General features: G+C 31.4%; 2 protein-coding genes across 9 annotated transcripts in view; one reads left to right on the top strand and one right to left on the bottom strand.

Annotated features, from left to right (window-relative positions):
• The window catches only part of Znt63c (solute carrier family 30 member 1), a 78,510-nt gene extending 71,776 nt beyond the window's left edge, over positions 1-6,734 (top strand). For all 7 annotated transcript variants that reach the window (XM_076902383.1, XM_076902382.1, XM_076902381.1 and 4 more), the window contains 4 exons: positions 233-350; positions 2,363-2,578; positions 3,304-3,414; positions 6,442-6,734. In XM_076902383.1, coding sequence (XP_076758498.1) covers positions 233-350; positions 2,363-2,578; positions 3,304-3,414; positions 6,442-6,639 — 643 coding nt within the window. In that variant the 3' untranslated portion in view covers positions 6,640-6,734. The remainder of the gene's footprint in view (positions 1-232; positions 351-2,362; positions 2,579-3,303; positions 3,415-6,441) is intronic.
• A 3,250-nt stretch (positions 6,735-9,984) lies between these two features.
• LOC143428331 (beta-parvin-like) lies at positions 9,985-11,674 on the bottom strand. Of its 2 annotated transcripts, none has more exons than XM_076903117.1 (5): positions 11,468-11,674; positions 11,019-11,282; positions 10,548-10,942; positions 10,226-10,469; positions 9,985-10,143 (listed from the first exon to the last, which is right to left on the bottom strand). In XM_076903117.1, the coding sequence occupies exons 1-5, from the start codon at positions 11,583-11,585 to the stop codon at positions 10,067-10,069; spliced, it is 1,098 nt and encodes a 365-aa protein (XP_076759232.1). In that variant the 5' UTR covers positions 11,586-11,674; the 3' UTR covers positions 9,985-10,066. The 2 variants fall into 2 exon arrangements, with proteins under 2 accessions (XP_076759232.1, XP_076759233.1); XM_076903118.1 differs by having other exon boundaries at positions 11,382-11,514.
• Positions 11,675-12,589: the final 915 nt, after the last annotated feature.

The raw sequence follows: 12,589 nt of genomic DNA, 5'->3' as shown, positions 1-12,589 counted from the left end.
CATTCTAAAACTTTTTTACTGAATCTTGATCTAAAGTCATTATCTAACTTTTACATAACTTTAAAATATGAACAAATTTAATGTAAAATATAATTTATTAGTAACAGTAACATTTTATTGCATAATAAATAAGTACTGATGAATTTGTATCATATGTTGAAATTCCACGCCTATTATAATATTTTCTGTTATAATATTATTAATATTTGTGATATTGATTTATTTTTTACAGATTTTACATTGATCCAGCTCTCTCACTTTTATTAGTTATTCTTATTCTAAGATCGGTATGGCCATTACTTCAAGAATCTGCACTGATTCTATTGCAGACTGTACCAACACATATTCAAGTAAGTGTGTGAGCAATTTGAATAATTTAAATAATATCTATTATAAACGATTGCGAATATCGTAGAGAGAAGAGGGTCGCCACAAAGATCACAAGCTGTAAGAAAAGGGGTGGAACTAAAAGAAAGAAATGTAGTAAACTGAAAAGAGGCATCTCGCGATAACTTCAATCCTAATAATGATGATAATCTATGGGTACAATACGGTAACGCCATAACGGTAATTCTCAAATCAATTCAAAAAGTGGCAACTAACGGACGGCGTACTAACGGAAAGAAAGGTTGATCGATGCTTCGAAGGGTATCGCGAAGATGAATTTTGGGGAGGGTAAAAAGGAAAGACATGGGTATCTCTGGTCGCGGGCTACTGAAGGCACGGCTTCTTTAATTATTGCCTCAGCACGGGAATTACGCGATGATTGCGTTGGGCAGACGGCGCTAACGCAACAAAATCGAGAAATAACGCGGAAAATATCACCACTTACACGCTTAGCAACAGAAGAAAGGCGATCCGAACCGTTGTACGCAACGGATTTATCGAATATTATTTATCGAATAAAAGTCGGCACTCGCTGCTACCGATTTACAAAGTAAACGCAAAATTTTAATATACAATTTGCGGTCGTAAAACAAGAGGGAGAACAATAAATATGGTCGTTTCTCCTCGCAATTGTTTCGCTCGTTCGATTTGCTCGCTAGCCTAGGAGTTTTCCAGTAGAGGATAGTTGTCCGTCTTCAGAGCTGGGGTGGCGTCTTCTTAGTCCACCATCGAACCTTCTTCCACTGCATGAGCACACAACCTCTCAGGAGGGTTCCTTCCCGGTAATCGGCGGAGTCTTCGTGACGATCCTCTTCGGGTGGTGTTCGAGGTCTTCTCGAGCCATTCTCACATTCACACAGGGGCTAAGGACTTTGGGGAACTACTAGTTATATGAATTACAAAAAAGTCAATCACGGTCTGACAGACTTACATTCTATCTTCCTCCACGGTGAATGGTGGTCGCTGAGCCACAGTGCTGGAGGACTTGTGACGTCATGTCATCTCGTCACAATCTGTATATCAATATCATATGTGCATAATGGTGTATAAATCTTTGAGTGTTTTATGTTTAATATTTGTTTATTTATTTACCAGTTATATCTGTTTATAATTTTAGAAACTATCTTTCCTTTCCTTTTTCAATGCGATTTTTTTCATTTTTTTTCATCTCAAGACAATAGTACAATACCGTTCTTAAGTAATACAAAATTTCTTTGCTTTCTTGACCATGGCAAATAATATCTATATTTCAAAACATTTATTCAAATTAATTTACTCGTAACTGAACATCACCGTAATTAATTGATGCATTTGCTGATGTATTTGTTCGATTTACCTTTTATGTTTATTATCTTGTGAGAAAACTATTTTAAATTTAAACAGTTATTGGTAAGGAAACTCTGCATGAAAATGTTAATTAATTATGGTACTCATATTTATTAGGGATATATTAAATCTAATTTGACATTTAATGAATCACTTATTTCTAATTAAACCGTCACTGTATCCGTAGCTCATGTGTGTAAAGATATTCTAAAACAATGTAATGAAAATACATAGTAAAAATGAAATACTATAAAATGACTTTTATTTGTTCAATAGTATTTGTACAAAAAAGTTTACCGAACAAAGATGAATACATATACTGAACTCATATGAAACATTAATTATTTCATTAAATTCAATAAATTAAATTTTTTCTGTTTATTTTGCTGTTGATTTCAAATTCTTTCGACCGAAATGGTGAATATTTTAAAATGGAGTATTAATACCTATATAATGATCGCATTGATTATTAATTATTTCTTATCTTGTAGTACAGTAACTGCCAATCCATTAACAATCCCATCATATTTCGTATTTTTTTTTTCTGTGTTTTTCTTTTTTAATAAAGCTTGAAAACACGAATTATGTTTATATAACATCTTCCTTTTTATTTATATTTATAAATTTCCACAATGTGTTGTTATTTTAGGTTGATGCCATTCAGCAACGCCTACTAGAAAATGTCGATGGAGTTTTAGCTGTACACGAATTTCACGTGTGGCAATTAGCTGGTGATCGAATTATCGCTTCAGCGCACATAAGATGCAGAAATTTGTCAGAATACATGAAAATTGCAGAACAAGTGAAAGAATTTTTTCACAACGAGGGTATACATTCTACCACGATACAGCCAGAATTTATTGATGTAAGTGAAGAATATAAGAATTGGATCAATATATTATACATAACGACCCATCTAAGATCATTTCAAGTTATTCATAAACTGCTCACTGTATAGAGTATGCACATGCGTGCACAAAAATTGTATACGATTTTAAAAGAATTGATCATCTTTCTACGCAAATCATTAATACGTTTTGAAGATTAGGACTCTTCAATGAAACCTGCGTTTTTGCGAAAATTGTAGAAGACTATCAAATTTGAAAAAGGAGCTATTTAATGCATAACCAGTTTAAAATATATTGCAAAATCCAAGTTCAATGCATATCCTACTAACATATATTCTTACATGTTTCAAAAATTTAAGAGTCAGACATCGTGGACATGTCTGAAAAGTTTACTTCAGCATGGCAGTTCTATATCTAACAAATAAACTAAAACTATCTAACTCGCAGAACAGCTAGAAGTATTGGATACACATTTTTTTTAGCTCTGATAATTTAAGTTTAATGACTGAAACCAGATATTAATCAGTAATATTTTGTAATTCAACCTGTATAATGATTAATTATAAAACGCAGAAAATGGAATAGGATGCTATGTCATTGAAATATATACATAAATGCTTAGGAAAAAGAATAATCTTATTTTGAGTCAATCATGACAAAAATTTTAGTACTAGAATTTTAATATAAAATATGTATTTCATATATGTTGTGTTCTAGTGCCATCATATATTTTATGTTTTAGTACCATTCTAACAGTGAAGTTAAAGAAACACCAACGGAAGATTGTGTATTGGATTGTCCAAAGACTGATAAGCCTTGTAATCATGCAACATGTTGTGGACCTTCTAAACAGGTATGTATTTTTTTTTCTTTTTCCCTAAAATAAATGCTTTTTCTTACCCAAATCCTGTCCCTTCATTCCTGCAGTATAACTGGAAGAGAAATACAAATTCCCTTACACCATGTCATAAATCAAAATGTCTTGGACGATGCTTAGATGCTGATAAGTCAGACTCAAATACAGTTATAGGTAACTGTTATTTGTTATATAAAACTGTAAATTATTCAGGTATAATATTGTTAAATTTTAGAAATATCAGGTATGAAAACTTATGATGGTATTCATTAAAATCGTAATGTATGATTGGATAATGATATTACAAAAATATTTATGTTTAAATATAACTTTCTAACTTAAAAATTACTAAATTTGATAATAATTTTAATTTATAATATTTGGTTTTACTGAGTCATTTGAAAAATTGATGCCGAGATTTTATAGGTAAATCCTAAAAATAGTAAAAAAGTATCATAAATGCATTTAGCTAGAGAGTAGTAAAAATACTATTTTTCTCAAGACAAAACGAGACAATTACATCTATAGTTATTACATATGATAAACTAGTAAAAATATAAAATATTTCGAATAATCTCGTAAAATGTAAACTACTATACGTCATCATTTTATTTGTAAAAAAATAGCTCAAGAATTTGCATTCCATAAAAATACAAATTTTCTTGTAATTTTTTTCCGTTTTTAGAGATAAGATCAAAGTAAATGATTTCATTTTGAATAAAAACTTATTTAAAAGAATTAATCAAATATTTTACATGTTTTTATAGATTGATTATGTTGTTCTATTTTTTTTAAATTCTACAAAACTTAAAAAATAAAACAAATTGTTGCAGTTATTGAAGAATCACGATTATTTCATATTATGATATTTTTTTAAGTGCATCAATGTACTTACGAAATGTAACTATACTTTCTCCTTATATAAAATTATACACTGTTCATTACATTATTTATACATTGCTTTAGTATATAGCTTTAGTAGTTCTAAACTACTCTTCGAAATATTTGCAAAAAATGATTGCTACCACTTTAGTAAGTTTTACCCATGATCTTTGCACTTCACTGACACAGCTATTCCAATCTTTTTTTCTAAGTACCACGAAAACTATGTAATACCAAGTGTCGATTATATGTAAAGGGAAAGATACAAAACGTCGAGTTAATATTAATGATGTTGAAAAATGTTTCACGACATATTACGAAATCATCAAAATTGAAAAAAGATAACTTCACTACAACTTCATCTAGAGTTCCTACAAAAATGCTCAATTCAAATAGCTGTACACAAACCAATTTTGATTGGTCAGTGTATTTCTGATATCAAGTGCATCATTCGCTTTAAACTGGTACAGAATGTTTACATTTGGGCGAAATATCACACCAATAGCCAGTAGTTTTTTTTTTAACAGCTTACTGTGACAAGTGATCGCACGCTATAAAAAATTCTCTCGAGACAACACAGGGGCAGGTGCGGTTCTTCGTTCGAGCATGAGACTTCTTGTCACGCGTGAAGAATAACAATAAAAAAGTGGCTTTATTCCTGAAACCACAAAAAATGTAAGAAATTGCAAAAATAGATAAAAATGAAATGGATGGCTAAATAATTCGGTGTAATAATAGCGTTGAGTGTGTCCTCGGAGCTAATATGAACAGTCTAAGAAGGCATTTACTGTATAAACCCTGGGGTTGAGCACAAGTCGAATAAAGTATTCCAGCACAATTGTCAATTTCTTAAACATGTAAAATATATTTCAACATCGTTAACATTAACTCAATATTTTGCACTTTTTCCTTTACACATAACCGGTATTCAACCTTAGTTTTCGAGATATTTACGAAAGAAAGGTCGCCGTATCAGAAAAATGTTGATTAGAATCATATCCCCGATAACGCAATAAAAAATCATCGATACAGAGGAAATGAAACAAAGTAATTATAATATCAAGTTATGATTCCTTTAACATTAATTTCCAAGAGGCAGACTTTAATTATTGTGGTTAACACTATAGAATGCAACAATAAAAAGATTTCACTGTAGAAATCGTGTTCAAGATTAGTTTTGTAGTCCATTTTTTTTAATAAATCTCTACCAATTTGAAAGTATAGTGTATATTTAAAAAGCTTGATGTATATCCATCATACCAATGTAATTTGCTTATAGTGTTCTTGGTCTTAAGAATAGTTAGGTTTCAATTTTTGTTTAATACCTCCATTATATTGCTACAATTTCATAAAATAATTTCTACAGTTCTATAATACTTCAATTATAGAAGGCATTGCCACTTAATCTACTAACGCAAACAGCCAGTCCCTTTCAGAGCTATCATATTTTGTCAACAAAAATCAAACTACGAATAAGAAATCAACATGTGAGAATTCGATATTTTCCTTGTCAAATACACGGTAATCTCTTAGGGAACTTCTATGTGTCCAAATAATCTGTTTTATCTCAAGTCTTGAGTTGTTTCTTACATATCTCTATATGTCCATATTTAAAGCAAAAGAAGTCACTTGAATTATTTTGCACTATTACTGACATTTATCTTATATCTAAATATAATATATAATTATCTTATATCATATTATCTTAAAATATTCTCCTAGCTATAGATACCATATTGTTTCTAACATTTTAGTTTCATATACGTAATAATTTCATTAAAAGTTGCAAATGTACATTCAAATATTTTCGTCAATTATTCTATATATATCGAGCTCATTTCAAAACAAGTACTTTTACATCAAATAACAAATATATGTGAAATATTTAGAACACTGAAGCTCATTAATTTTTCGAGAAATATTGTAGATATAAAAAATTGATAATATGGCAAAATAATACAACTCCATCCAGTTTCTTAGAATATCCTATATGTACGTGTACAATCGTTGTGGTCAAATTACTCCTTTGGATGTCAACAGTTCATCTATTTTTATTATGTTACATATAATTTTTAGCCTTGAAATGAAAAATGATATATGTTCTTGGTTTGGAAGTGTAATGTAACATGTATTTTTCTATAGGGTCGTGAAACACCTTCGCCAGGAGAAACACCATACATGTGTAGACAACGTAATAGTTTAGCGCGTTCGACCGGTTCAGTGGGAGGAGCTGAACAACAAGAAGTAAATGAAATGGAACGCGGACATTTGTTATCACTGCCTGCCTCGCATCACTCCGTCCAACTTCCACATTCTCACGTTAATACTCCGGTTGTCTAAGTTATCATCGTATTATCAAATATCTACCTCTGTAACATAATCTGCGGCGCGTTACAATGTTATTATAAAAATTCAATAAAGTAATATACATGCTATATTTTATTGGTAGTAAAGTTGATAGAAAATTTTGATTACCTTTTAAAAATTTTATACAGCACTTATATAATTTATTGAATGTATTTTTTTGCTCTTCATTGTATTATATCTCCTTACCGCTTGTCTATATAGAAAATCTAATCTTAATGTATATTGTCCAAATTCGTTATGCCACGTTTGTTCATTATTTTATGTAATCAATAATTACGTTTGTCAAAGCAATGTTAACATTTAGTTTGCAATATGTTATATGTTTGTAGTTTAGATATAGCTGCCGGACATGATAATTATAAAAGCATATACGCATTACACAGACATTGTCTCTAAGTAATATGTATCTACCTACCGTGCTAAGTTCTTTCATTGGAATAAGAAACAAGAGATAGTGTTTGTGGTTCTATAATAATTTATTTTTATCACTTAACCAAATCATATATATTTATCAATTAACCAAATCATTGACGGTGAAAAGAGAAATAGCCATAGCTCATCTTCTGAAGAAATGTTTTCCAGTATCTTATCGATTCTAGTGCGGCATATCTATTGTCCAATCACTGAAAAAAGTTGATTTAGTTAGAACTTTTATTTTAATTCGCTTATGAGTTACATAAATTGTAGATACGGGTATCTACGACTAGTAGTGTCGATAGACTATTGTAAAACTTAGCGTCCTTTTTTCCCTCATCCCTTGTGTGTGGTTTTACCGTGTCTGAGACAGTTTTAAAATTGCCGTATTATCCATAACTATCTTGTAGGTTTATGTGAAATGTTACTATGTGAAGTTTTTAGCCTAAGTAATCATGAGTGTTTACAGGGAAAAGTTTTAAAAACCTGTTAGCATAGAGCTATTTACTTATAATTAAGACAAAGCAGGAAGCCTGGGGATATTCTTTTTGTTTTTTAAAGAGATATTGTTTATACCATAATTGGCTACCGCGTTGATCAGTGAGTTTTCGTGCGGTTTGTGAATGATGTTTTTTGTGACAATTATTATCTGTTTTAAGGAATGGGACTTTGATTTTGGAGCAGAGTTTCCTAATATTGTATATTGATTTATTTGTTATGATCCTGAGGAATCTGTTTTGCATTTTCTGAGCAATATAAAAACTAGAGTCCACTTCTGTGCACCATATTTGTATTCCATATCTAAGAATGGGTCAAACGCAATTTTTTAAAAATAAGTTTTTTGGATTCATGGAAGGGTGTTTGTGTATTTGATATTATAATATGATTTTCATTTATGATGTTTTTGGATTCTAGGGACAAATAATTAATCCAAACATCCATATTTCCTTCAGCTCTTTTTCAAACCACCAACCCAGACAACACAAGATAAGATGGTGGCGACACCATACCGGCACTGTAGCGACACTTCCGAGGAGTGTCAGCAGATCCGTAGTCATCTACGTCCGCACTTGTTAGCTAAAATGCCGGCACGCAGTGGCAGCACGTTCTAGTCACCAGCGTAGCACGCGTGCGAATGACACTGCGCCACCACCAGCGTGACACGCGTGTCATCGTTCCATTCAAAAATTTTTCTGCATTGGCGTAGACGTCACATTTGTTAATGGGGAACCACCTGTTATTCCGTACAAATTAAATACGTCAGAGTTTAGATATCCGCATACGAGTACTGACAGACGTTTTGGTAGTTGTTTGCCACTTATAGAGAGAGCCATATATATTTTTTCAATTCGTCAGGAAAATTCATGCCAATAGAGAGTATTAAGTACGATGGCAGCATATTGTTTAAGGAAATGTAATAAATGATACATTTACTTATAAAATGTTGAACTAATTAAGTTACGTTTACTTTACTAGCGTATCACAATTTTCAGGTGAAAATATTGAACGTAATTATTTGTTTTCCTTTGGTACATGTATTCTTGTGGTACATGGTTTTATCGTTTGTAGGAATTATTAAAAATAATATAACCCTCTGTTGCATGAATTTTTAACGATGTGTTGAAAAAAATATTTATAAAATAAGTATGTATTTTTACGATAAAGTAATTAACGTCTTTTCTAAAAAAAATCGCTGTATTGAGTTATAGTTTATAGAAAATAATAAAAAGAAGTTTTTCTATCTTTCTTTCATGTCATTTTAGAATCAAAATAAATAAATTGCTTAATTTAGTCATTTTCAATATTCGTTTATAATGTTTATGCAAACAGCTTCTTCATTGGTATATATTAGCCCACGCCACTGGCACGCGTGTCACTATGGTGAGCTGATAGTGTCATTGGCACGCCGTGTTGGCCTTCTGCTATATCGCCGTGCTTTGATAGTGCCGTGACACGCAGTGTCGCTCCAGTGCTAGCCCTGTGCTGTTACGAGAACTGAGAGGCAGCACCGTGCTAGCACAGTGCTTAGAGTTCCACCCGGTGCCATTGGCGCTACAATCGCTGGTTGTCTGGGTAAGTATAGATTGATACTACTTATTCTTAACGGCAGTTAAAAGGATTTTCACAGCAATTGACAAAATGAAAATTTGTTCAGAATGCAATGAAACTAGTTCAGATGCTCACAGATTGACAACAAAATGTGATCTATATCTTATGCGGAATATTCCACGCTCGGTGATAGAATTTTGTCGACAAATAAGTACATCTGAATAATGATCGGTACATTGATCGATCGTTTGATAACTGTAGACACATGGATCGATCGCTTGGTAACAATGGACAGATTTATCCTATAAGCAGGTAAATTACTTGAAATCTTAAAATATTTACGACGTACAGAGTACACGTATAATTTCCAACATTGTTGAATTTAATTAGATATAACATTAAAGGACAGATAACTTCGGATATATGTAAAATTTGCAATACAATTTTAGCAGCCTTCTGTCTGCCTGAAAACGAAAAATAAAATCAAGTTTCGCAATAAACTGAAATTTTTATTACATGGTTGCTAATAAAAAAACTTGTGATTACAGACAAAAGATATAAAATATATGTTTAAATAATTAAATCTTTTACATTTGTTAACATCCTCCTATAAATGCATAAAATTTTAATTATTCCTCAATATTAGATTTTGGTCGCAACGTTGAGCAACGTAAGGGATGTAATCAGACAGAACTGTAATATAAAAAATTATTATCTTAAATAAGAAGCTTTTTCATGCCATTTGTTTTTAAACGCGTATTTTTCCAATCCACGTATTTTTCTAGCGCGTTCCATTATTGTCACATACACAAAAGCACTGCTAATTGTATTTCAATTAAAAATCATTTTCTTCATTTAGTTTATTAATAATGTTAACTGGCCGTTATCATTAATGTGCTCGATCTTATGTCTATTTGTTTCTCACTTATATATTATTTTAGTTCATGCTTTTGTACTTTGTAAACAAATTATATAACACCCGCAGAGTTGATTTTAAATCCAAATTTACAATATCTGTGGAAAACATCAAATAAAATGTAATATAATCAATTAATTTAACTGTTTTATAGTTATTGAATTTACAAACAATACCAACCCTCTGGACGTGCCTTAGGTTTTGGTAGACCGATATCTTGCATAATATCAAATGCGAATGAAACATTGTGCACTTTTTGATCGTGTGTCCTAGGTGTCAAATGAAAACTACCTAATGGCACAAAAAATCCTTCAAGAAGTCCAAGAAGAAGCGTTAAGAAAACACCATCGTGAAATTGCGTATCCAAATCTGTGACCTCTAAATGGACCTTACTTAAGTGTTTGTTGACAAAACTAATCAATGACTAGAAAATATAATGCTGTAGATTAAGTATCTATTATAAACTTTGCATAAGTTTGCGAAATTGGGAGTGACAACATACTTTTTTAACAACAGCTAATTTGTCAGCTGGATGATCGAAAAGAGTATCAAAAGCATCCCGTTCGCAACGCATTCCTAAATCATCGTACGTTGATGTAATTTCTTCTTTAATAGTTTTATGTATTAATTGTCCATCCTTTTTCCGTACAACTACAACTTGTGCAGCTACCCTTTCTGGTAATCTAACAGGTGCTCGAAATTGCCTTGCCAAACCAACCAATAAATGCAAAATAGCAACAATATTTTTGGAATGAATAGATTCTACGTTCCACTTGTACGAATGATAACGATCTAAGACTCGATTAGCAGTTGACAAAACAACTGTTAACTTCTGTTTCTGACCTTCCTCTGACTGAGTCACTTCAGGGACATCTAATTTTTCTCCTGTCAACTTTTCTATAATTAATAGAAAAAGATGTTCATTATTCCAAGTACTGCAACAAATTTTTCCAATTTTATTATTGTAACTTACCTAACAGTTTCTGTAATACTTGTCCATCATATAAATCTTCGACAATATCTTTTACAATAATCCGCTGATCAGCTAGTTCATCATTGATCCAATCAATTAAAACAAGTATCAGCTCCTTGAGTTTCGGATCTTCGAGAGATTTTGGTTCTATCATTGAACGTTCCTCATTTTCATCTAATTCATACTCCTCTGGTGGCATTTCTGGATTAGCTGCATATCCTGGTGAATCAATTGCATACTTCCCCTCTTCTTGTACTTCTTGCACTGTACCAAACGAAATAGAAATTAAACATCAAAGATCATTATTATCGATCAGTTTTTTAACGTTAAACGAGAGGTTGAAGCAACAAACGCTACTCGTACCATATAAGGTAATAGATTCTAGATTTTCAGAAAAGAAGAACAAGCTAGGTTAGTCTGATGTATATTAAATGCAATGCTGTATCCACCTTCTTTAATGCGCTTTTTTCGACCCAACGTGCCGATTTTGTCCCAAAAACTCTCTTCCTTTTCATCCTTTTTTGCGGATATAGGCGGTCGCGGTGATTTTGAACGAGGAGAAGCCATTGTTCAGTAGTACTGGATTATCAAATGATCAACAGACGTGGAGAACGTCATCTCTTAAAATATAACTTCATCTATTGCATATGCATACTATACTATGAATACTCCAGAACTTGTCAGACACCGCTTAAGAGGCGATTTCTGAGGTAATTTGAACTAATTTTTCTTCTTGTAAAAATGTTCGTTTCTATCTTTTTTTAAGGAGTAATTCATAAAAAATAGTAGCCAATCAATGATCCTGCACAGAACAGAAAAGATTTTATGACAAAAGGGCAAGTGAATTGGTGTCCATGGAACACCGCATAAATCAACAGGTTAATTTTAAATCCTAAAAAAATATACGAGCCGTTGTTTTTGAAAGTGGTACAAGTCCGTTTTTTCTTTTATCGAAATTACAAATATTGCCGAACGTTCATTAATTCGGGTGATGTTTATAACACTATAAGTCTGCCCGATTTTATTATACAATGATAATTGATAAAAGTGTTAAAAAAAAATGCGGTCTTTTTAGCTACAAATAGCTGGACTTATACCATTTTCAATAATAATAACTTATAAACAATCAAAACAAGAACAAATTGAAATTCATATTTTTATAGAAGTTAGCTTTTCTGAAATGGATATTTTAATGTAAATAATAATAATTGAAATGTAGTACACGAATAATAGAGTTTATTAAGAATTAATTTCAGTTATATTATAACTGAAAATATAAATAAACAGGTGTAAAAAGTAAATTACTTCGTTAAAATAACTGGAAATAATGAATTCACATTCATATTTTAATCTTATTTCTCCTTTACATTTAGCCTAGTGAGGTATTCATAATAAATTGGAGGTATGCAAGACAATAAACTCATCATATCACTATATTTATTTCTTGTTATATAGGTCTTGAAGTTTTTGTTGCATGACCAAGCCTCTGCCAATATTGACAAACGATATAAACTCTTTCCAACACAAATATCTTAATCATATATGATTAGGAACTACAGTTTCTAAATTCA

Source organism: Xylocopa sonorina, chromosome 10, assembly GCF_050948175.1.
Source record: "Xylocopa sonorina isolate GNS202 chromosome 10, iyXylSono1_principal, whole genome shotgun sequence".
NCBI lineage: Eukaryota > Metazoa > Arthropoda > Insecta > Hymenoptera > Apidae > Xylocopa > Xylocopa sonorina.
The sequence above is the reverse complement of the archived record's forward strand: the minus strand, read 5'-3'. Positions and strand labels throughout refer to the sequence as shown.

Excerpts from the sequence above, each read along its gene's own strand:
- LOC143428331 (XM_076903117.1), bottom strand. The coding sequence starts at position 11,585 with ATGGCTTCTCCTCGTTCAAAATCACCGCGACCGCCTATATCCGCAAAA. Across the intron at positions 10,943-11,018 it reads AGTATTACAGAAACTGTTAG|AAAAGTTGACAGGAGAAAAA; the intron begins GTAAGTTACAAT and ends TATTAATTATAG. Across the intron at positions 10,144-10,225 it reads ACCTAAGGCACGTCCAGAGG|ATATTGTAAATTTGGATTTA; the intron begins GTTGGTATTGTT and ends TGTTTTCCACAG.